At 40.0% G+C, this 26,122-nt stretch overlaps 1 protein-coding gene across 1 annotated transcript in view; it reads left to right on the top strand.

Moving 5' to 3' along the window:
• PHEX (phosphate regulating endopeptidase homolog, X-linked) overlaps positions 1 to 22,452 on the top strand; it is a gene marked incomplete at its 3' end in the record, with an annotated part of 45,191 nt that extends 22,739 nt beyond the window's left edge. Inside the window, exons 5-12 of the mRNA XM_010084662.1 lie at positions 66 to 292; positions 3,484 to 3,552; positions 6,268 to 6,384; positions 8,588 to 8,671; positions 8,977 to 9,122; positions 15,687 to 15,780; positions 19,952 to 20,080; positions 22,351 to 22,452. Of these exons, the coding sequence (XP_010082964.1) occupies positions 66 to 292; positions 3,484 to 3,552; positions 6,268 to 6,384; positions 8,588 to 8,671; positions 8,977 to 9,122; positions 15,687 to 15,780; positions 19,952 to 20,080; positions 22,351 to 22,452 (968 nt within the window). The remainder of the gene's footprint in view (positions 1 to 65; positions 293 to 3,483; positions 3,553 to 6,267; positions 6,385 to 8,587; positions 8,672 to 8,976; positions 9,123 to 15,686; positions 15,781 to 19,951; positions 20,081 to 22,350) is intronic.
• Between the last annotated feature and the right edge of the window lie 3,670 nt (positions 22,453 to 26,122).

Below are 26,122 nucleotides of genomic sequence, written 5' to 3'. Positions count from 1 at the left end.
GTCTGATGTGGCTGCTGCTGCATTTGAGGTGTCTGGAATGTAATTGTTGTCACACTTTGTTACAGATAAAATTGAAAAAGCTGATGTGAAACCCCTCTTAAGTATACTGAGGCATTCACCTTTCCGCTGGCCTGTGCTGGAATCCAACATTGGGCCCGAAGGGCTGTGGTCAGAAAGGAGATTTAGCTTAGTCCAAGCCTTGGCAACTCTTCGTGGTCAATACAGTAACTCTGTCTTCATCCGTTTATATGTGGCTGCTGATGACAAAATCTCCAATCAGTATATCCTAAAGGTACAATACAGCATATCTAATAGGTTACTTTGCATGGTATTTTGTGGTATCATTTTTTTTTAAAAGACATGTTTACATGCCAAATGTTTACACTTGATTATGGGTGCTATTATCTACTGACTTACCGATGTACATAGATGCCAATTTATGGGAATGTAGAAGCCACTAGGAACCACGTGCTATTGAAAAATATTTTTGTACAGGATATTTGCTCCTTTCAAATGCCAAAAAAAGGTAAAATATATTTCCCAGCAGACCAATGTCCAGGGTCTATGTGCATGAAAATGAAAGAGGTGGATATCTAGCCCTGGAGGTGTTCTGGGTGCTGCTTATGACTCATCAGTTGCATGAAGAATGTGTTTTTTGTCTGTGAAGATGAAAAATGGTGCATCAGTAGCAGATATTTTGAACTTGAGCTATTTTTCTTGGGATGGAAACACATTATCTTGTGCTTATATAGCACCTTACAGCACAATTGTATCCCTGACACTTCTAAACCTGGAATACAGAATTTACCTTTTACTGAAATGTTATTGCTTTTGGACCAAAGAATTACTAGTTTGTTAGCAGTGCCTGGCATTACACAACAGTTTAGATCAGTGAGAAAAAGACCCAAGAAATGTTGCCTCATTGTAGTCTGACAAAACTCCAGAGAGAATTGTAACTATTACTGTGAGATGTCACCATGGCAAGACTGAGTGCCTGGGCCAAATGCATTGTTTTTTAAGAAGTAGAGATGAGTAGCCAGAGTAGACCAGCCATCCACTGCTACAAGAAAATAGTTTATGAAGACAAGTGAGAAGGGACAAAGAAGAAAGTTATGATGCCATTCATCACAGCAAAATAGGATCTGTGATCCTTACATAGCTAGCATCTTGGCTAGCTGTAGGAATATAGCCAAGAACACATGGTATTTGGGGATCAAACAGCTGCTAACTGGAATGGATGTTGATTCTGAGTCAGTTCTTTAAGACGTCCTTTGACTGAGGCATTTAACTGGTATGAAATTAAAGGGTAACTTTTCCCTGTCTCTAGGATGTTTTCCTGAATAGTCAAGCCAACAGCAGATCAACAGTTTGCTGTATTAAACATGTCATTTACTAAGATGCTGTTCAGATCCTGTCAGGATTGCTTCAGCTGGAGATTTGTTTAAAAGAACTGAAACAGCAGAACCAGGAGAGATATTTGGTTATTTCCTGTCATAATATTTCAGTTCAGGTCACCTGCCAGTGGAGGGCTGGGCAGATGTACCCTTATTGCTGGTCTCTTAGAAATGAAGTATACCTAGCAGTATCTTCACTCAGTATGCTTAGTGGGACCCAATAATTATGCATCTAAATAGCTGAAGCGCTACATGCTATACATATTATTCTGTTGTTGTTAATTTGATTAAGAACTTGATCTACAGAATGCATCAGCCAGTCTTCTACTTTGTCTGTGTTTTAACAAATTCCCAGGGGTGCAGATGTATTACAAAGTATTTCAATCTTCTTGTGAAAATGGCTCTATTGCAAAATCCTTTTTGTTCAGCATTGCAAAATCATGAATGGATCAGAAAATAGTAGTAACTCCAAATAAAGCTCTGTTCAACATTCAACATGATTTTTTTTCTTGAGGGATGAAGAAGTTCGTTAACTTTTTTATTTATTTCTCATATTTGCACTTTCTTGGTTTCAATGGGTTGTCAAATCTAACTCTTAAGCCAGGAAATTTGGATGAGCGTTTCATACAACAGTCACATAACTGAAATAGACCAAATCATCTGAAGTTAACTATTACCAGGACACACATATGCAAAGCATAGGAGTACATTCTTTTTGCTTCAATATGCTGAAAAAAAGGTGATACTGTTTTCCAAAGAATCAGAGTTGCACTGGGTATCACAGCTACACTTCTTTTAGTGTCTGATTTGTTTTGTTTATGGTATATTTTAAAGGTTGAGAACATCGGTCAGTAGATGATTTATTAATTCATTCGAGAGTCTAGTTTATTTAGGTCATTTTTATAAATGTAGAAAATGTGAAATATATAGATGGTGTAGGATTTAGATTAAAAAAGGCTTGTGTGAAATTTTATAAATAAATACAATCTCCACGAGATTTATCTTTTAAAAAACAAATACAGCATCGAAATAATAATTTTAGAACATCAAAACTGCTGTTTCTGCTCCCATCAGTATCTTATTCAGAGTTTGGGAGCTGATTGAATTATATTTTCAGCTTTGGCTTCCATACCCTAATTTAACCTTATCGTGTTGAAGTCTTTTGGGAAATCTTGGTTTCCAGTAGTAATTTTATATCTGCTGTGCTGTGATTTTTACCTCGTTCGGAACTTGAAACAGTATGTAAATACTCCCATGTAGTCATTTCACTCAAAAGACTAAATGCAAATTTCAATGAATTTTCAGGACTGGTTTAGAAATTGCCTTGAGGACCTTATTCCAATATTAGAGTGACTGTAGACCAACAAATGTGATCCACATTTAGATCAAAAAGATCTAAAAAAAGTCCAAGATCCATCTGGATCTACTAGAAATCTTCAGCTAATGTACTGGAGGCATAACAATTTCCCGTGCGTGCATGCAATCATTTCTGTGGCTGGGATCCAGCTTTTTCAGTACATCTATTCAAAAAGCCAAGTCTGGCACTCAGTGCTGGTCTAGGGTGAAGCTCGAGTGTAACCTCAGTTTCAGTCAAAGAAACCTAACAATGCTTTTCAGGCACACAGCAGCTAGTGTTACTCCAGCACCTAATGGGCATTTGGTCCCTGCACTAGATTGGTGTTTGTCTCAACCCGACTGTTGTGCCCCTGAAACATGTATAGCCTCAGAACACACTGATCCTATAGACCCAGTCCTATTACATTACCTACTCACTAAATGAGGCCATAAACACGCGAGTCATGTGGGTGATTTTTTGCTGCAGTAGGTGGCTCAGATATTGCAGGGGGCATATGGGGCTCCCCAGATCATGGTAATATGATTAACGTCTGTTGGCACAGCATAGCTTTTTTTCTGTTGATTTTAAATCCTGTGGAACTCAGGCAGCTGCAATTTTATTATGCGTTAGATATTTACACACTTTTACTATAATTGCCAGAAAAACATGAACTCTTCCAATGTTGCTTATAGGACTACCTTTGAATTCTGATAAATTTGCCTATTAAATGCTTTTTCTTGTTATTTTTAACAGCTCGATCAAGCAAGCCTCTCCCTTTCATCTCGAGAGGATTACCTAGAAAACACCACAGAAGCTAAATCTGTAAGTATTATTAACTGGAACTCAAAGGGACCGTTTTTTCCCCTCAGTTTTTTCCATTGTTGCTTTTGGTTTTTTCGGGCTCCAAATTGAGAAAGGGTTGCAGCTTGTTTTGTTTTAGATTTTTTAGGATATCTTCTATCAGAAAACACCAGCACCACAAGCACCACTAGCACAAACTCTCTTGCAAAGTTTCTCAAATGATGATTTTTGTAAGATTTCGGTCCCCTCCTGCTTTTCTTCCCTCTCGGAAGGGGCCTTTAGAGTTCATCTAGTCCAACCCCAGTGCTCAAGCAGGGTCAGCTACAGCAGGTTGCCCAGGACAGTGTCCAGTCAGGTTTTTAGTATCTCCACAGATGAAGACTCCACGACCTCTTGGGGGAGGGGAGTGGAGGCTGCAGTAATAAGTTTCTTACCACTGTCGCTTGCTTGTTCCTTCTAGTGGGCCTGAGGGGGGCTCAGGCTTGGCCACAGGAGGTGCTCCAATTGATAGTGCTCCTGGGTCCTCATCATCTACAAGGACAGTGGACCTCCAGCCTTCACTGTGATGGGGGTTTTCACTTTGCGGCTTCATGGGCACAGGCTCCTCCTGCTCTTCTGCTGCAGTTGAAGGTCCAAGCTTTTCAAGCTGCAGGGGTCTCATGGAACACCTGGCTGATCTTTCTCATCCCCTCTGAGGCTGTGTGGTCTGCTGACCTCTCTCAGCTCTTTCATTTGGCAGCACAGCTCCTCAGTAACTGCACACCTTCTGCGTGCTAGAAGACCACGGTGTCCCATCCTCAGTGAGATGCACTCCCTGCATCCTGAGACTTGCAGAGCTGCATCCTTCCTTATGAAGCACCATCTGGGTCCAAGAGTCCAATATCAAAGGGGTAGTTACACCAGAGGTGCCTGGAGATCATGTCCTATGGCATGTGACCATGGATGGGTGTGCCAGACAAAGTTTGGCTTTTTCTCTGTGAACTGTAGCATCTATTGACAGGCTCTGGGAGCTGTGCTCTGAGCCTGGCTCTAACTTAGGCCTCTCTCTGCCACAGGATCAAAGGGTTCTTGACCCTCCCTAGTCTCTCTTCACTGAGAGGATGATTAGGCACTGGAACAGCTTCCCCAGGGAAGTGGTCACAACACTGAGCCTGTCAGAGTTCAAGGAGTATCTGGATGACACTCTTAGTCCTATGGTTTAGTTTTAGGTAGTCCTGCGAGGAGAAGGGAGTTGGACTCGATGATCCTTATGGGTCCCTTCCAACTTGAGATATTCTGGGGTTCTCTAGTCGGGAGTCAGCTAGAAGAGAGGCTGTGGGCACCCTTTGATCAAGCACAGCTGTCAGTTTGTTAGAAGCTGCTGGAGCTATCTTCACCTTAGCCTTCGCCTGACCTGACAGCAGTGGGAACCCTCATGTCCCCCGGGGGGCCCCAGGAGTTCCCAGATCCTCAAGAACATTTCAACAAAGTGGATCCCAGCAACTGCTGTGTCTGTGGGCTGCCTCTTGGGCTCAATTAGGCCAGAAGGGTGAGTGTGTTTCAAGAGCTGCTGCAGATTATCATCAAGTTGATCTGAATTCATGCAATGAAGGGAACAAGAGTTCCTCAACAGATTTAAAGTATTAATTTCCTCTTTCTTCCTCCTCTTGTTATGATTTCTCTTCTACAGGTTAGTTTCTTGCTGCTTTTCTGTGGACAGCAGTTGTGAACCAATGATGTTTATCAAAGGCTTTAATGTACCAATATCTGACAATGGCAACACCCCCCCCGCCCCCACTTGACAGAGGCCTGTGGGCAGTTTTCAGCACAGGCAGCCCAGAGCTCAAGGAAAACTACCCCGTGGGTTGTCAGGGAGGACAAGTCATTGCTGCTGATTAAGGTTTTACCGTTCTCCTTCCCTTTTGAGTTCCCTGAGAGGTCAGAGAGGTCAGTAAGTCTTTCAGCCACATTTATCAGACTAGATGATGCCAGGATGCAAAGAATTGTAGCTTTGCAAAGATTAAAGGTAGAAATGTGTTGGGATATGTTTTTGCTTTTGTTGGACTGTGGGCTGGTAGGAGTTGATGAAGAGCAATCTGATCCCTCCAAAATCTCTGAAAGATTATGCTGGGGTGAAGGTAGCACAGAAATTGCTACAGTATCATTATATACAGTGTATTTTACTAACATTTGTATATACACACTGAGACTAAAATGTGCTTTGTTAGGATAGCCCGGGGAGGGCAGAGCAGAGCACTGTAGCAGGCACGTGTGCTGCAGTGCTGTGTCAGGAGTAGAGGAGAGAGCTCAGTGGAGCATCCCTTGGTCTCCCTGTCTTCTCAGCCGCTAACCTTGCACTTGTATGTAAGTACTTCTTCAGTCTGACACTGATTTCTGTATGAGTTTGTGTAAAATATTGGTGTACGCTCATACACACTGTCTAATCCCACTGTAAGAGTTGTCAGTGTTGTCAGTCTAATCCACAAGTGTTATTTGCACTTCCTGAGATTTATGCTCTGTGAACCCCAACAGGTATCTCTGTCTGTCATGCACAGTATGTTTACAGTGTCATTTCTCCTTTTCTCCCTGATGATAGCAGGCATTCAATGTAAGGAAAGTACAGCTTTGATTGCAAGGGCACAAAATTACAAAGTAAAATACTTCTTGCTCTAGCTGGACATTTCTGACCTACTGCTACATCTGTGCTCAAGGGCAAATCCTGTGGTCATTGCACTCTTTTTTTTCTTTTCTTCACAGTACCGAGATGCCTTTTTGCAGTTCATGGTTGATACAGCAGTTCTTCTGGGTGCAAACGCTTCACGAGCTGAATCTGATATGAAGTCGGTTCTAAGACTGGAAGTTAAGATAGCTGAGGTTGGTATTTTAGTGTGGGATTGAAGCTAGCTTTAAAAAAAAAAAAGTGAAATCCTGTTTCAAAATAGAAAGCCATTCTATCAACAGCCTTAGCAATAGTGCTTTTTGGAAGTAGAAGGAAAGGAGCAGAACCTGTTGAAGAAAGGAGGAATGATCTTCCTCCATTAGTTAATTGTTAAATGGATTATTCTCAGAAGGGAAAAAAAACTTCAGCCAAATACCCTTGGTTCTTTAAATTATTAATATTTCTTCGTTTTGAGCTTGCGCAGAATTTGAGTCCCTGCTGTGCTGCTATGTTGTGAATACATTACTATCTATTCAAGAAGCAGAACAGGCTGGTTCTCTGAGGAACAGTCTCGAAGCAGTGCAAGACTGAGATGGGGTGTTGATGCTTGGTAGTGAGAGAGCAGCGGTTATAGTTGCACCACAGTTAGCTCCTGAGCTGCTTTCATTGGCTGCCCTGGGAGAGGGGATGAGAAACTCTGAGTTTTCATTTAGGGGACCAGCTGGACCTAGCAAAACTACCTACCTACCAAAACAATTCTGTGATTCTGTGACTCAAAAAACAGGAAGTCTTTCTTCTGTTTATTGGTGATGTGATAAGAAAATGCATTGCTACCTCTGGTAGCTTTAATGCTTTACTTAATGTCTTACAGAGCTTTAATCCACAAAGTACATACGTGAAGTTGCCATATAAGATGACATGGATCACGTAACAGCCTTCAGGATCAGTAATGCATACTGTTACGCAGCAAGCCATACTTGCTCATGATTACTTAATTTCCCTTTAGTATGAATAATCCTTGTAAAATCTATCCAGATATTAGGCACAAATCCAGGGACATGGGTTGTTGCATGATTCTTAATGAGCACAATGAGTTATATAAGCATCTTACTGTAATTTCAAAGGAGATAGTCCTGCTTGTTATTTGGGCTTTTACTGTATCCTGTATTCCTCTGTATTCATTTAACGTGAACGTACATAATGGAGAACTTGTGTGCTCAGGAAGAGAGACAGCAAGACTAAAGGGAAGATACAGTGGATATAGGAAGGAGTGGCATGCTTCAAGAGAGCTTGTTATGGAAGGAAGGTTCAAACCTACTTGAAATTACTAGAGGAAGAGGGAAAGTTTTGAGAGGAAGGGAGCAAATGGGTTCAAGAAGAGTTTAAAGATTTGTCAGATAAATGAAATTTGCAGAAGGGGAGAAGAAAGTAATTTTTGTGTGTGTGTGGTTTGAGCAATAGTAAAACCGCAGACACTCACTGGAGAATTTTGGTTGGAGAACTGCCAGCTGTCTGGTTTGTCTGGCGAAAATGTCTGTCCTCTTTAAACTGCACAGTGTACAGCCTGTTGTATAGGATTTATCTTAGGACGTGTCTGGAATTGCCATCGGGAGTTCTTGTTTCTCTTGAACACTGAGAAAATTTTGAGCCATATATTCTGCTTAGTTTGTTTTTCTGTTATGAACCACGCTGACATCTTGGAACCTGAATGTCCCTTGTCAGTTATAAAAGGACTTGCTTTATATTTAGGATTTCTTTTGCTACGTTCTTGTACTTTGACACTACATATGTTTGTGAGGTCTGGCTCCTCTGGTCACCCGAATGAGAGGCCTGGGTGGAGAATGCTTTAATTCATGTCTGGCCTATGTACCCCTGTTTCCTGCTGTGGAAATCAGGATGATGGGCTAAAGTAAGGAGAAACCTGTGTGTATCTAGCTCTTCCCTCAGATGGATTCAGGCTATAGAAAGAACATTTTCAAATCCAAGAGATGAGATGTGCTTCTAGCGTGCCTATCTCAGATGTGACCTTTTAAACTTTATAGTTTGGAGCTGGCTTCTGCCTGACATTATGGGATGAATAAGTATTAATGGTCTAGGTGTGCTTTTATCTCTTATGAATCAGCATACATTTCCTTAATATGATCAGCTAGAATGGGTCTCATATGTTCAAAGAAGACATGCAGTTCAACCAATTCCCCAGTAATGAGTTAAACTGACAATGAACTGTGTTCCATTTCTCGTAGTTAAATGCCATCCTCAGAAAGGGGTGCTAAGGCCATGAATGCTTGGAAAACATGGTGGTGACATATTTCTGCACTGGGATTATGATGGACAGTAATGATGTAAGAGCAGGTCCCTGCAAGATAACCCTTGTTTTGATGTTTTGTGTATTGCTTTTTTTTTTTTCTTTTCCCCCAGATCATGATTCCATATGAAAACCGAACAAGCGAGGTCATGTACAATAAAATGAACATATCGGAGCTTAGTGCCATGATTCCACAGGTTTGTTGGGGATAACTGCAAAATTATTCTCTTAACGTCTGACCTATATAATTAAAATTGCCTTTAGTATGCAGAGCAGCATGTTAAAGGATTGTCCTTAGGAAAGTGTATTCAATCACAATATATGTTCTTTTAAATACCGTTATGACTTTACTGCAGTTTGGAAATGTGTAATGACAAAGTGCAATAGTTTCTAAATTTTTAATAAGTAAAGCTTTGAAACCATTAGTCTCAAAGGTGCAACTTCATTAATAAGTCATGTCTCTTCATAATCTGCTTTACCAGTCTTCTCTTTGTCGTTGCAGTTTGACTGGCTGGGATACATCAAGAAGGTGATTGACAGCAAACTCTATCCTGAGCTCAAAGATATAGGTCCTTCAGAAAATGTGATTGTCCGTGTTCCCCAGTACTTCAAAGATTTATTCAAGATACTAGAAAATGAAAGGAAAAAGTAAGGATCCTATGATGGTTACACACACAGGGGACATCAACTCTCTGGGTTTTTCAGTTGCTTCAGATACTCTTGTAATCAAGTCTCTAGGCAAAAGGTCTGCTTGGTTTTGTCTGAATGAGGATATAGATATTAGCTTGTGTGTAGCAGGAAAATTTGCAGTTTCAACACCTTTCTTTTTTTACTGATAACACAGGTTGCAGTGAAGCTGCTTTTTACAGATGCTTTCAGCATCTCTTACTTGTATAAGGTCCTCTGTCTCGCAAAATCATTAACACCTGTAGAAGATAGTTGTCAAATGCTCAGATTAAACATGGTAGATGTGCTTTGCACAGGGAAGCAAGACAACTTTGGGCAGTGTGATGAAAAAATGTATGTGAAGATGACATCCCATTTTGAAACACCATTTTTGATTACATTAAGTGATTTCTGTGATACTTTGTTCTCTGCTGAGACATGTTGCTGAACTTTTAAAAAAAATGTTAGGCTGTTGTCTCCAAAAGTCCTTCTTTGCTGATTGTACAGTATGGCCACAACTAAATTTACATTTCAGGAAAAAAAAAAAAAAGACTAATTTAGAAGCATTATTCTTGTACTGTTGCTCTATGTCTCCAGTGACAGAATGCTTGCATTAATTCATAGTACCCGTGGCAGATCAAACAATAAGAAAATTAAAAATGATTGATCTGTCTACAGATCATCAAACATCCTTAGTTTATAAGATTTATACAAATGTTGTCAGTGTGCCGCCAATTTTAATCTGCTGAAGAAAGCCTTCTAAATGGTTTGGACTGTCCATGCTTTGTGTCTCGTAAAGTTAGTTATGTCAGAGGGGATCAAGTGGTGATTTAGAGGATGCACATGTAGCAAGACAACAGTGAACTAGTTATTCCCTGTGTACAAATATACTTATAGGCAATATATGCTGTAACTACAGTGTAAGTACCTGAAGGCTTCTTTCATTAGGGTCTTATTCAGGGAAAATCTGTCTCTGAGTGTTCAAGAGAAGTTAAGCCAGCCTGTGTGTCATGGCAGAGGGAGCCTGGAGTAACGACCAAAAAGAGTGGCAATGCCCATCTTCAGCAAAGCTCGAGACCAGCTCTCTGATCTCCACAGGTTGAGGAGTTGAGCAAAAGCAGTGTCTCATTTCCAGTATATTCAGGCTACATGTCTTATAGCTGATAATGGCTTAGGCATTTTCTGCTCAGTCTTACCCTAAGAAATTTGCATCATAAAATCATAGAAATGGCAAATAGAGTGCTAAACTCAACCCAAGCAAACTTCAAGTTCTTGTACATAAAATCCATCCAAACGGTCACAGCATGACAAAGATTGTGTTTATCTTAGATGATACTGTTCGTTACTTAAAATGTCACAGTTTGCTCCAGAAGTACCCTTGTTATCTGGCCTGAGAAAATTAGGAAATAATCTGAATGTGAACTCCTAACTAGGAAGTCTTAACATTTCTCTGTAGGGTGAACTCTAAAAGTTTAACAAGAATATTTTCCTTTAGGTAATCTCATTTGTCATTCTTCATATGATATTTTAAAGGTTAAATTAATGCAAACAATGTGGACTTGGTTTGTTACAGTAAATATGTAGACCAATCAAATTCCTAGTGAAGCATTCAAAAATTTTAGACTTGCTTCAGTGATTAGAATGTGAATTAACTTCCCATCATTTCAGGAGATGCAGTGTCACTAGGAGAAGAAGAATGAATACATTCACCAGTTTCATATTCTTTTCAGTTGCAAACCTTCTATCCCTAAATTATACTGTTATTCCAATGCCTTGTGTGTCCCCTTCTCAGATGAGCACCTTGCTGGCATGGATGCTATTCAAAATGGCACAAAAAGACGGTTCATGCCCCAGTGATCTGGCAAAGTACTCTGTGAAGTTTGTTTCAGGTGGAGGGAAGAGTGGAGCAAAAATTAAGTCTGGCTGCAGATAGTAGTTCTTGGTGAAGGAGGTGATGAGTCCTATGGACTCTTAATCATCATATTAAAAATTGCTTCCTTGGAGAATCTGCTGAACAATCTTGAATTGTGAAATCATTCACATGGTTACTAGAAAATAGCACATTGGCAGGGTGTAGAGTGAATTTAGTAGACTGAGGCTGTTATTTACTTGACAACCCTGCTACATATACCTTCACATTTACCCTGTGAAGCTTGAAGCATGTCCAGCAGTGTGGTTCAGAGGTCTGTCTGAAATTGACTAGCCTGTAGGAGTTTCCATCAGCCCTGGGCTAGCTAACATAATTCATGTTAGGTGTTCAGTGCTAAAGTCACACCTTCTTCCTAAGAAGTCTTCAGGGATCCCTTCAGTCTTTTAGTGTACCAACTGATTTATAAGGGAGTTTATATCTACTACGGGAAGAAGTAGATGTAGCTGTGGTGTAAAGGAGCTCTGCCATTATCTCAAACACAGCTGTACCATATGAGGGGGAGATGGGACTGTGCTGGCAGCAGTTAGCAGCCCTTTATATCCCTTCCCTGTTACCTGTGTGCTAGTGCTTTATGGATGAGCTGTAAATAGGATACAGTAAATTGTGTCTTCTTTGGAAACCTTTGCAGCTGTTGAAGAAAGAAGCTTTATCTTCCTCATGGATGTCAGAATGAATGACTGGTTTCCTATGCCTCACCCTACCCCATCTTTGCAGTATGAGACAATTAATAAAGAAGTACTCTGTAATTCCTGCAGCATAAGAGGAAATGGATGTCAGAATGAATGACTGGTTTCCTATGCCTCACCCTACCCCATCTTTGCAGTATGAGACAATAAACAAGTACTCTGTAATTCCTGCAGCGTAAGAGGAATTTTCTTTAGAGAGGGATGGGGGCACTATATCTCCTTTCTGGTCTTAGCCTGCCTCTGAACAATCAGAGAGAGAAGTTATAACATTTTGACTTGAACTCGTGCCTCTAGCAATAGACACAGAAGTTTTTCAGTACTTATAATTTGATTCATGACTCAATTATGAATATAATGTTCAAACATCTCAAAATTTGTTGAAAGGGATCTTTTTCTTAAAATGTCAATTAATTTGTCCATCTATCTCATATTAAATCTATCCTCTTTAATTGCCACCATGTCTTTTGATTTAAATATTACAAACTCACTAAATTTTACATGAGCAACCTACTTTATTCCCAGACAGGGTAAAGCATTCCTTAGTAGATATTCATAACTGCTGGTGTAATTTTAACTATCCCAGCAAACAAGCTCTCTACCACTTCCTTTGGGAGTGTGTATCACAATAATGGTCATATTGGTTTAGAGCCTACACTTCTTTCTGTAACAGTAATTTTGAACTTAAAATAGGGGACTATGTACTGAACTCTTTCAAAAGGTTACAACAACAAATGCTCTGGTCTTATCGAAAGAGCAAAGAGGATTTGTATGTTCTGTTGGTGTGTCGGATTTTACTTCATGTGAAGAGGTTAACTTCTCTGAGCTTATTTGTGAAAGTGGGATGAAAATCACCCCAAGATATGTACTGGAAGCATTTCATAACCAAAAACTGTCAGTTTTTAAACAAAATAAAGATGACCAATTGATTTTAAGTTTGTTAAATTAGCCAAAAAGGTAAAATTATCATCCTCCAAGTAAGTAAACAAATTCAGAGAAAATATTATTTTGTTTTGTTTTGAAAAATGAAGAACACTGCCCCTCAAACAACACAACCATTCAACCTCCCCCCCCCTGCCCCTCCCCGAGCAAATAAACACCTCTGAGCTTTGAAGCGAAACCTTCCTGTTCTTTTATGCATCATATGCATCAGTGGATTCTGTGATTACGATCAGGAATTATTACAATCTCATCAGACAGCTTGGTTTTGTCAGACACCTTTTCCTTCCCAAATGAAAACAAATCTGTTATTTGTGGGTTGTTTCCTGGAACTGACAGTTGCCTTCATTTGTTATGCCTGATAAAAAACTTTTGGAATTCCCCTTGATATTAGTGTCTTTTAATAAGTCACCTTTTTGAGACTCATCCTTTACAAATTTCAGTCTTTCATTTACTATCAGTTTGACAGAGGTTCTCGAACTCAAATATAAAGGCAAACACTGCCGGATGAGATTTTTTTGGTAGCAATGAGGTACTGAATTGTAACAAATAATTAGTTTATGATAGCAGTTTATTTAGCTGAGGTTTTTTACCTAAGACTTTTGATTGAAATTAAATCTTTAAACCTTTTAATCTGTAGGACTTGCGTAAATGCTGTTTTAGATCCACAGATTAGTTACTGCAGAAGCATGGATAGTATTCAGGTCTGCGGAAATACCTGAGGCAGATAGCTGTGGGGCTTGTGGAGTTCAAGTAGTTTACAAAACCAGTGAGAGATGAGCACTTTTAGGGTGCTTCAGTTGCCATTGAGTGAGGAAATCCTGCATTGCAAGAAATGTGTTAAGGGGAAAATCTATACTTTCTGGTATTTCATAGGTTCAAATGATTTTTTAATAACCCTAAGCAATATCTCAAATGGTTTGATCATCTAAGCAGAGCTAACTCTTTTGTCTTTTGTAACATGTACTGTGTTATAAATATACACTGTTCATGCTAAAAAGCTTCTTCAGGTATGTTTTATGATTATTGTGGGGATTTATGCGTACTATTTATCTGTATACTAAAAGAGGGATTATGCCCAAGGTTATGTGGCATGTCTTGAAGTTACACTGGGTTGCATGGGGTGAATTCAGACCTGAGTGCCTAGGAAAATAAATGAGAGAGACTTTACATTAATGCTTTGTGAAAGCCTCAATCCGCAGTGTAAGAGATGAGGAATACTCTGAAAAGCAGGACTTATAAATCACAGCAATTCTCTACTCCTCTCTAGAAGTTGCTACTGGCCACAAAGACCAGTATCAGGCGCCTGCCTTTGAGATGACAGATTGCACCCTCAAGTTTTTCTGAGTGAAATGAGTTGACCATATTTCTGACCTATAAACACATGCAGACTTAACAGATGAGAAGCAAAGGCTTTGCCCAGGCTGTCACAGATGCACAACTGCTGTCCAGGTTCATGTGAGTATGCGCATTTGTGCTAGCTTCAGTTCAGCAGAAGCAGCTGGCAGGGACATCCCAATCCATCAGGTCTGCAGAGCACCTGCCTTCCCTGGCCAGTCACCACTGTGCCTGAGCAGACTGGTCCCAGTTCACATCTCAGACAGCTTGTGGAGAGCACACAGCCACCCACCTGCTCGTGGTGTAGTGTCCCACCTGCATGTGTGCGGTCTGCTGGAGTTACTGGGTTATCCTGTGCTCAGTCACTAATAGACAATACACAGCTATAGGTTGCCTTAAACCTCTCCATTCTCACCTCTTCATCACCTCCCTGGATGAGTGCCCAAGAGTGTAAGCTTCTAGCAACAACATGCCTTGAGCAGGAGGCTTTGTGTGGGTGGACTGGAGCTTGGTTAGAGACAAAACTCAAGTTACAGCTCAGGCAAATGCTGCTGTGAAGGCAACACATCCACAAAGTGCATTTATAACCTGTTATGGTTTGGAGGAGGGGACAGTATGAGATGTATCCATGAATGAAGCTGATGGAGTGACACTGTAGCAACAGCTGCGCTGCTCTATACCTATAGCAACAGGAGGTTGCAGAAATTATATTTTTAGAGACAGGGGAGTTGTTCAGATGGTCCATAACAACATTTGCATATCCATATCTTTAGAGCAATGACTCTCCCTGAAAAAATGTCATCTATAAGATAAGGATAATGTGTTTTTGCCATTACTAGGCTTGTTGTGAGATTGTTTGAAGTTGAATCGCTTATTTCACCATGCACCTTTACCTCATACAGCCACTGCTGGGCATAGAGGGAGCTCAGTCTAGACTAGATAAATCCTCCAGTCAAGTGCTTGATGTTTTAGATGGTTCTCAGGTCTCCTGGGAAGCTTGAACAAGTTCTTCCTGAATCTGTCAGCCTCAGTTCTTATGAGATTCTTGTTACTGAGACTTCCCTTTTTTGGTATTTCAGTTATCCATCTGCAAACTGAAAGTGGTAATACTTAATAACTCTGTGGGTAGTAAGAACTCTTAAAGGCATATTGATACCTTCTAATGAAAGATACAAGTATGAGATAATGATAGTATGTATGGGATAGATAGTTATCTGTTCTGTTTCATACTTAGGATTTATGTGCCCTTCTAATGAGGGCAGATAATATTCACTTTAATTTACTAAAGAAAAATCAGTTATTTTCTTATCTCTGGATAGAACTTTTATGCAACTGTTAGTATGACACAGCTCTTGCCACCTCTATGGAAAATGAAACCTGCCTTTTGGAAAAAGCAATACCTAAAAATGACATTCTAGGAGGTAGACTCATTATAAATATCATCTAGAAGATGGTTATCATGGTGCAGTTACATATTAACTGGCTGCAGTCAGATTCTTCTGTGTAATAGGAATATTACCAATTTGGTCATCACTCATTAGTTTTCACGGTGAAATTTCTACCATTCTGTTCAAAGGTTTGTAGAGATATTTCTGTGAGTGCTTTGTGGTACATCAGATGCATTTAGATGTCTGATAAAAATGTCTGCTTTAACAGGACTCTTGCCAACTATTTGGTATGGAGGATGGTTTATTCAAGGTTGTTTAACCTCAGTAGACGTTTTCAGTATCGGTGGCTGGAATTTTCTCGGGTAAGTTAGAGTTTTTATAGCATCTACAATAGTATGAATATTGAAACTATTGGTTTCCCTTATGGTTGCTTGTACCTTTGCAAAACATGAAATATTTCCTGTGCTGGATAAATTTCTTGAATAAAGTGTTTTGTTTTGTTTTTAAGACTCCCTCTAAAACAATTAAAACATACATATTCCTGCATGTGACACAAAGGAAAAATGCCTTTTGGATTTTACTCTTTTAAGGAGTTTTTGAGACCTCACCTTTAAAAAGCTTAGTCGTCTTATGCAGAAAGTTGAAAGCTGGAAAGTAACCCTGCTATTCCTGCAGGCCAAACAGGTTTGGCCAAAATCTAAGCTTTTGAAAAGAACCACTGTTTGTGCATGCACTAATATAGCTCTGGTAAAACAAAAGTCTAAGATTTCGTCTTTTCTAAGCTTGCTCAAACCTCTCTTATGCTCTAGTGCCATCTTAACATGAGCTCTAGCGCATGCGTGTATCAGCCATTTCCATAGAGAAACCGATCAGGTGCCTTCCAGCTTGGGGTTGCAGAAGACCCCGAAGATGGAAGACCTTAGTCACTGCCCCAAGCTATGAAAGCAGAGCTAATTTATTATTAAGTAATATGGACATTTATGTAAAACACATGCATTTGATTAAGTAAACCCTGAATAGAAAGCCACCCTGATAATCCTGTGGGCAGCGTGAGGGCTCTTTAAGCAAATCAAAGATGAAATTGGAACTGAAAGGTGCTTTGTCATCTTGTTTCCATGTCACCTTAGTTTAGATAGTGAACTTTTTGTTTGTCATTATGAAAATTACTTGCTTGGTGACATCATGACAACAAGAGGCTGTCCTGATGCTGCCAGTGATGTGGCACAGAAGGTGTGGGTGCTCTTGCCTCCCTGGTGAGGCATGCAGATGGCTAATTGATGCACCCATAATGTCTTTCTGGAGTGATACTGGACTAGTTCTGAGTTGATCACGTACCTAAAAATAAACGCTGAAGAGTTTGATGGGAACTACACAGAAAAGGCACTCTTTTATACTTCTGAAATCATATTCAAATCAGTCTTGTTAAAAATGACGTTTTCTTTATGTAAAAATGTAAGACACTCACTGTCAGAACCACAGCGACAGGTTTGTGTGTCCCCTACTGTCATGGTCCTTGCTATGTAAAATAGATTGATGTTGGCTCTCAGCCAGTCTGCAGCATAATACTGAGTTATATTGAGTTATATTATGGCCAGAAAAATTCCTGGAAGGAAACTGTAAGCTTTGGACAGCTTTTGATGTGGTAACTAGCTGCTGTCACTTCTTCGGGTACTTTCTCCAGAAGCTTAGGCAGAAATCTAATTCAAACTGATTCAATGCTTATTAACAATGTCATAAAGGTTTCACGTAAGTGGTTGTGAAAACTTAAGAACAGCACAGTAAGGGTAGTGACTCAGCAGCTCATTCCCATTATCTGCCCCTGGGACCTGGAGAACCAGAGTTAGTCTAAGCGCAGTAAACTGCAATAACTAATAGTTAATAGCAGTAAACAGCTCAGGGCAACAGACTTCACAGGTCAGCAGAAAGGACATGAGAAAGGGCGTCTAAGGGAAAAGGCTTTGTTGAAACAGATTTGTTCAGTCAGAGGCTGGGAGGACTAAAGGCATGCAGATCCTTTGTGATCATAAAAAGGACTCACCAACCTCTCGCCAGGTAAGTGAAGAAAACTACTAAATGGCTACTAAAAGGCATGACCGAAGATGACTCAGTGACCCTTAAAGCAATTGATATCTTTTATTCATTCATTCAGTCAGCCTCACCCATTATAAGGATAGTATATTTTTCACCTGGTTCTCATTTTCTTTTGGTGGCTTTTACACCTTACATGTAGAAATCTTGACATCAAGACACTTAAACTCTTTGCAAAGAGAGGGGAAAAAGAGATGATGAAACTTCAAAAAACTTCAGGTTGAGAAATAGGACAAACCTGCTGACTCTAGAGAAAGTTCTTTATGTACCGCATCAACAACTATCAGCACCTCCTCTGCAGTGGTGCTTTGAGTCCTAGCAAGTCACTGTTACTACCTGGAGTACAGTGTTTTAAAGTAGTACATTAATATTAGGAGGACAATTTTGAGGGAGTTGTAGTTGTCTTTTGTAACATAAACATCAATAAACCAGCTGTGAGATGTAATCTGTTCCTCTCAGCTCTGTTTTTACTGATCTCACAGCCTGTGCTGCCTTTCTATACTTCTTACAGTCAAGCTTCCCTCAAAATAGTGATAATTGTTATGTTGTAATAATAATATGTCACAGTCTAAAAGCCAGCTCTGTCTCCTGACTTTGTGTCTGAGGCATAGTCTGAGCTTTTGGAAGGAATTTCAAGCTCTGATGACTAATGCCATGAGTCCCCTTCTTCCCCTATGTCAGGAAAAATCTCCATTGTAGTTTTGCTTGGACCCTGGAGAGAAATTTTTTCTCTTTTTTTTCCCTTCTTTTCTTTTTTCTTTCTTTCTTTTTTTTTTTTTTCCTTCTTTTTGGCGCTGTGTTATATATGAGGCTTGAAAGATTTGGAAAATGAGTTTGTTTTCAAATTTGGCTCTGTTTAGCAAACTATTATCTTATTACGTATTGGTTTGCCTAATGTGGTTTTCTGACAGAAGCAGTGTTCTCTCTGTCATTGAAAATCTATTAGTGCACGTACAGTATTAATAAAAAACATTTGAAAATGCAATTCACTGGTGTATTTAAGTATGAGTAATTGATTAAGCTTCATTACAGACAATATGATGTATAAAATCAATCTTTGAAGTACAAAAATGTCTGACCTCCAATAGCTGAGGGTTAAGCTAGACTGGAATTTTCCAATGAAATCTTTCCTATAAAAAAACCGAACAAATCCAAACCCTTCAGTTTTACTTGAAATCTAGTCTTGGGCTTGGAGGAGGAGACATCTGGGAAAAAGAAGAGGCTCGGAAACAGCTAGATCAGTGCTTAAGAGGCTTGCGTAATCTGTGAGAGGTCAAAATCCTATCCTGCTTGACCTCCTCTGGTGTTGACTGTATTCTGCTTTTACACAGCTGATGGGTGCTAACTACTGGACTGGGATTTTGCTTGTTCTCTGTGGAAAAGCTTAATGAGTTCCTTAAGTAGAAAGGGAGCTCTTTGAACCTTGAAAACAACAGAAGTTTCCTAAATCAGCACTGCATTTGCTGTTTGCTTACATGGACCCATCTCGTATTTTGTATTGTGTGTACTTTTAAAAAATGAACTTCTACCTTGACGAGCAAATGTAATGTTAACTGGGTAAGGGATCACAGCAACAACATTATTCCTATGAGAAGGAGAAATGAAGGCAGCAATGTGCTTGAGCTCTGTTTTGCCATTTTCATTGGTGTGTTGACCATTCTTAACTATTTCTCTTTTGAAATTCATGTATGGTGGTGCAGAGACATCGTCAGAGCCTAGGAGTGTCTATTTAACCACCATTCCTTTAGTAAAATACCAACATCTTTCTACTGTAACATGGAATGATATTTTTTGTGGGAAAACACATGTTCAGTGTTTTTGATGGTTCAAACCTGTTTTCTTCTGAAAATATTCTGTTTGGGAAAGGGACTGAAAGCAACAGGCTGTGGTAAGAGTAACCAGACAGGTAAATGGCAAAAAAGGTGTGGACACATACCTACCAATGTTAGCCATCACTAGTTAGCACAGAAGTTCATGGCAGTGGAGGGCTCTGTAGAAGGTGTTTCCCAAGGACTGACCTCATTTGCATGAAGTTTATCTCCTGGGGACTCTCACCTAGTAAGTGTAGGGAGAGAAACTTTTTGGGGAGATATCTCGGAGCCGGGATTTTCTAGATGAAAGCATCTCTCCACTTAACACAGAAAGGCTACCAAGATTAGTCTAAAATTGGCACTTCGGAATGCCTTCCTGTAGCTAACCCTGTAAGTCTAGCCTCTCTAAGTCATTACCGTTGTACTGTTTCTAAACCTAAACTCTTATAGCTGTGTTGTGGAGTTCAAAAGATTTGTTGTAGCACTTGATGAAAATAGAAATAATTGTAAAGTGTCGTCATTTCCTTTTGGTAGCTGTTTGACAAATATGCTTTAGACTGTACTGTATGTGGATGGAGACTTATTCTTCTTAAACGGTATGATGTTATGACCTGTTACATGCTCCTTCCCACAGGTGATCCATGGAACCACAAGTTTGCTGCCTCAGTGGGATAAATGCATGGACCTTGTTGAAAGCGCACTCCCTTATGCTGTGGGCAAGATGTTTGTGAATGCCCATTTTCAAGAAGACAAGAAGGAGATGGTGAGTCCTCTGAGACCTCTGTCTAGAAACTTTGAATTAGTGGTTTCCTCCTCACAAATTGCCTGTCATGTTAGACCAAAGTTCAGAAACAGACAAGATTCTTAAACATTTAATTGAATTAAAACAAAAATGGCAAGGAGAAAAAATAAAAATTTTGAAGAAATGTCACCTTTCTGTCCATCTAGGCACTGCCCATTCTTTCCATGTACAGTCCTTCAGACAGATATGTAGCCAGATCAAAAACAGGCTGAACACCATAAATTTGCATAAATAATGACAAGCTGTGCAGGAATGACTTACAGTGAACTGCCCATGGAGATTAAAATTAGATTAGAAGCGTGCTTTTCGAGTTAACAATTTGTGGTGTTATCATTTTTGTTTCACTGGTTTTCAGTTCTATTTCTCTTTCTTAAGCAGTAAGGAGGCACTTGAGAAGAGCACTCTTATTTGTATGGATTTTTTTTTTCCTGGCTCATGGCATGTATTTGTCTATGATAAGCAAATCCTGAGTTATGGATAGTATGCCTTCTTTTTCGCCATGTTTTGTCATTGATGTTTCATACCTTAGATGCTTCTCTCCTTTTATCAAGAAAGACATTATTTGTGTCTAAATATAGCACCGTTTCTAACCCAGAGTGCCTGCAGTGTTGCTCACAGCTATGCCTGAGCAGTTTCAGTAATAACTTTCGTAGCAGGAATAGGTTTCTCCTCCTGCCCCCTGCAGCTACAGCTGGTGCATAAAGCCTAAGTATACACTAGGGCCTAGCTGCAGAGCTTGAGTTTGAACTTGTAACCTCCAAATACAGAGAGTTCACCTCATTAGTGCACTAAGCTAATTGAGTCAGTGCTCTGTCATCAATATCTTTAAGTTACCCTATTCCCTGGGATGCAGTTAACTGTGAATGTTGACTGTTTAGTCATATTTAATGCTAGACCTGTTCCAGTTGTCCCGTATTGTCTCTAAAAATAAGATGATATTCCAGGTAGGAAAAATGAACAATCAAAGGAGCTTTGCTATGTTTTGTCTGGCTCCACCACAAACAAAGAACAGTTCCTGATTGCCATTTATGTATCAGATGTATATTTTAATTTAGCTAAGGGTAGTGTTACTTTCCAGAGTTTAGTCTTCGCTCTTGATGACATTTCAGAGCTACTAGATCTATAGAATAAAATTATGTAGATCTCTGGTACTTGACATTTTCATTATTTTTAAATGTAACATAACTGATAACACAAAGATCCAATGAGTCTTCAGGTAATGATTACCTGTCATGCCTTGTGCTATCTCAGCTCTGGTTTGGTCTGTGCTAAAGGACTCCAGCAGTGGCTGGGTCTCCCACATTGCCTCACTCTCGTAGTACTCTTGGTGGCTACCTGTCATGCGGTTCATCTGTTGGTATAAATAGAAGTGGCTGATTTTGTGTATTGTTCTGGTGTATGCTGCCGTATGGACATTTCTGCTCTTTAGAATGATATGATGTATCTCTTAGCCATTAGATTTTTTTTGTTTTCTGTCATTTCAGGGTTTTCTTAGTGCACATACTCACTAAGCACTCCTATTGTTTATTTTACTTGCTTGTGATATGCTTGTGGCTTTGTATAGGCGTTTGAAAAACTACTATTTGTAGAAAACCCATGAAGAAGCAGGCAAGCCAAAATGGTTGTGGGTTCTCCTAGCTTTGTACAAATTGAAGCTGTCGCTGGTGGTTCAAGACCACAGAAACAGTTAAAGCTGCTCAGTGTTGTAAGCCATGGCCTCTATCCTCGCAATAAGCAAGGGGTAGGAGTACTTCACAAATACAGCTAAATACAGGCTACACATTTGGAGACTGCTTTGTTTTTGGATCATGATACTGATTCTCTCTCTGCAGAAAAGGCTTTATTTGTACAAATACCTTGCACCTGTCTCCTTCTGAATGGGATAGTGATCTAGAACCACAGTGTCAGAAATCTCCCCAAACCACTGCATTACTCCCAGAACTTTTTATGATTTCAAGACAGACATTCTCACAGTTGTGACATGAAAGGATCAGCAATAACAGATTGTGTGCTACAACTGAAGGAAAAGAAAATGGAAAGAAATTTGTTTTCAGAAGAAGTGTATGAGGACTGAAGAATGAGAAGAAATCAGCCTTCAAGAAGGAAGAGCAGATACAGTGATTTGGAATAATTCGTGATCTAACCAAATCCATCACTCCTGCATGCACCAGAACTTTTCTTATAACAGTTCTGCCATGACATATTTTACTGAGGAGGGGTTTGTTTTGCAGATGGAGGAGTTGACTGAAGGAATTCGCTGGGCTTTTATTGACATGTTGGAAAAGGAAAATGACTGGATGGATTCTGAAACAAAAAGAAAAGCTTACGAGAAGGTAATGAATATAAATGTTGAATGGGTAAAATCCTGTTATGGTGAAGACTTGACTTGAGTGAGAACAGAATGTCATGGACTGTACTTGCAGTACCTATCGTTTTGTTTGTGAAGAGATGTGTGCCACATTTGTTTTTGCTAGAAGTTGAGGCATCTGAGCTCCTGCTTCTCTGCTGAAATTAGTTTTTGTACCTTGTTCTTCGTACCTTGTTCTTCCTCCCTTACTTCCATCTTTCCCCATCTGTCTCTGGCTGATTTAGATTGTGAGCTCATTTCAGAATTGGCTGTGCAGTGGATTTTCTTGATAAGGTCTTCAGCCTTGATGGGGATGTCAAGGCATCAACTTAGAAACAGAAAATAGTATCTAAAACATCTGGGAGAGCTGAGGATATTTGGTGCGAAAATGGAGGCTCCAGCCTAGAAGGGGATATGGGAACAGTCCAGGTCTCGTATCTTCTCCAATGTCACAGTGGGAGCCTACCTTGAAAGCTATCTTCCAGGAGTGTGGTGACCATCCCAGACAAATACCCATCTCCTGGTACAACAATGCCAGTTATGAAGTGTTATAGTCAAGGATGGCATTGCTGGTCCTGGTTACTTTCAAATGGAGTCACAACAAAATGCAGGAGGTAAAGGTGAAGGTAGGAGGTGCTCAAAGCTCCCTTTTCACTCTGTTCCCATGTTTACAGCATGTGATGCACAGGGAGTTTGTTCAAATGCAGAGTTCTGCCCCCAGAGCAGCAGTTGGAAGAGGCATAAACAAAGAAGAGTGGAGGGCAATGTGTAGGACTGTCTCCTTGTTTGTTGATGCAATGGGATATCGGTGAATTAGTAAATACCCTCTTTGAATAAACTGACATGCAAGTACAGCTGAACTGTTCTTGCTTGCTGTGCTTAGAGTGGTGTTTTGACTTAAAAACAAACATAGACTTCAAAGTTTTTTGGTAATTCTGATGAAAAGGCTGTTGAGGCATTTTATCATTGGAAAGTTTTAAATTCCACATGCAGCCCATTTACATTTTATACAGCAGGGCTCTTCACAGATGTGCAAATGAAACAGAGCTGCATAAATGCACCAATAAACTCTATAGCAAGAGAACAACAGTAAGATGCCATTTCTTGCTAACCTGATCGTAAATGCACTGCAGTTATTACTTCTTACTGGCTGTTATGCCTGATTTTTTTATTAGAAATATGATGATCTGTAATTTAGATATTTGACAAATTTGGTACAAAATAAGAGCAGGAAGACTTTTAAATTATTTCCTTAATAGAGATATTTCTGTACATCTTTACAGGCATATTCAAGTCAGACTGATTGTTGATTTTTCTAGCAAACAATCTGTTTAACCATTTTGTTCAAAATTGGAACCTGCCTTTCATCAGACAATCAATACAAGCGTAGCTACAAATTAATAAACTCACTAAATAGCTCTCCCTTTCTTCTTGGTTCAGGGGGAGTTTTGTTCAGAAGGTAGGTTCTATCTTTTGTAGATAGAGATGCCTGTTTCACTGTCAACACATTTAGGAGGCTTATGACACTTTTCTCCCAATTTAGGCATCTCATTTTAGTTTCTGGATTTAATGGGGTGAGTCTGCGCCGAACAATGCGTGACAAACTAAATTCAAGCTGTACAATAGAAGTAATACTACATGCCATGGTACTATGAATAGCAAATGGTTTAAATCCATGCTCACTGACTTGAGCAACAATTTTGTAGTTTACTGACACAGGAACAAGGTTAAGCTTGTAAGACACAAGTGTTATGTAATGACTTAGAAACTGCAGCAACAATTAGGCAGTAGGACTTACAACTGTAAGTTTAAGTTCGGATTCACTGAAACAGCTACTTGGCTAGAAGGAAGAGATGTTTTGGTAAATTTCCACATATGGAATTTGTGCATGTTTATTAAATACTATTTATTGCTCATTGTAGGTATTGGATTTGTGCTGGGACATTTGGATGGACGTGTTTTTTGTTCAAGAAATAGATTCATTACATGTCTGGTCAGATAATTCACTGGGAAATACAAAAGATTTGTAGCACAACAGAACCTTCAAAATCTGTTACTCCAATTAAACCTCATGAGCCTGCCACATTATTCTGTAACTTTTTAAATACTTACACTTTAATAAAGCAACACAGACAACAGGAATTTTAGACTGCAGATTGGTTGTTTAAAAAACCCCAGTATTACTGTATTACTCTATTGTATAGATCTGTAAAAGTGACATTTCTTTGTCAATAAATGTCACTCGCATCTGTGAGCATAGTGCAAGTGCCATGGATTTCACAATATAGGAAGGAGTTTAGTTTGTTCTTGAAGAGCCAGTTGTATCATCCTGGGGGTGTTCTCAGGTTTATTTTTCATTTTGGAGTGCTATCAAAATAGAGACCAGTGTTATGACAGAGCTCAGTGGGATACCAAAGGTACCTTCTTTCAGATGAAGGCAAGAAAGGGCCCTCTGCTTTGATCTTCTGTGTAGGCAAACTGTATTATTTTAGCAAGTTATTGCTGGGCTGAGCCCAATAACACATAAAACAACTGTTCTAGTTCACTGTGGTTGCCAATGCCTCTATGGAATTTTTTTATTCGTGTGGGATATTCTGCTTGGAAATAAACTTCAATGCTGTGTGAGTATCTTCTGCTTGCTTCTATATCCAGAACAAAAGAGGACACCTGCTTCATTATTAATTGGGTATCCTTCTACATTAAGGTCACCTACCTAATGGATGAAGGGAAGATGGTGTATGTAGTTTTTCTGGATTTTAGTAAGGTTTTTGATACTGTCCCTCACACTATCCCTCTGGACAAGTTATCCAACTGTGAGATGAGCAGGTTTATGGTACACTGGGTGAAAAATTGGCTGAATGACAGGGCTCAAATGGTTGTAGTGCATGGTGCTACATCTGGCTGGGACTGTCACCAGGGGTGTTCCTCAGGGCTCAATTCTAGGGCCAGTTCTGTTCAATATTTTTATCAATGATCTGGATGTAGGAATTGAATGCACCATTAGCAAGTTTGCGGCTGATACTAAACTGGAAGCTGCTATTGTCCCTCTGAAGGGACAAGAGGCTTTGCAGAGGGATCTGGATAGGTTGGACCATTGGGCAATGATTAATGGCATAATTTAACAAGAACAAATGCCAGATTCTGCACCTAGTATGGAGTAACACCAGGCACAAGTATAAACTAGGAGAGGAGTGGCTGGAGAGCAGCCCTGCAGAAAGGGATCTGGGGGTGCTGGTCGGCAGTGACCTCAACAGGAGCCAGCAGTGTGCCCTGGCAGCCCTGAGGGCAAACCGCTCCCTGGGGTGCACCTGACACAGCATCAACAGCCAGTCCAAAGACGTGATTGTCCCGCTGTATTAAGCGTTGGTGCGGCCTCACCTTGGGTACTGTGTGCAGTTCTGGGACCCACCATTTAAGAAGGACTTGAAGGTCCTTGAATGTGTCCAGAAGAGGGCAACAAAGCTGGTGGAAGGGCTGGAAAGAATGTAGTGGCTAAAGACTTTGAGTTTTTCTAGTTTGGAGAAAAAGGAGGCTGAGGGGTGACCTCCTTGCTCTCTCCAGCTTCCTGAGGAGGGGAAGTGGAGATGGAGGTGCTGATCTCTTCTCTTCTCCTTGGTACCCAATGATAGGACACATGGGAATGCTTCAAAGCTGCA

Source organism: Pterocles gutturalis, unplaced genomic scaffold, assembly GCF_000699245.1.
Source record: "Pterocles gutturalis isolate BGI_N339 unplaced genomic scaffold, ASM69924v1 scaffold6530, whole genome shotgun sequence".
NCBI classification, from domain to species: Eukaryota; Metazoa; Chordata; class Aves; order Pterocliformes; family Pteroclidae; genus Pterocles; species Pterocles gutturalis.
Note: the sequence above shows the minus strand (reverse complement) of the source record. Positions and strands in the feature narration are given on the sequence as shown.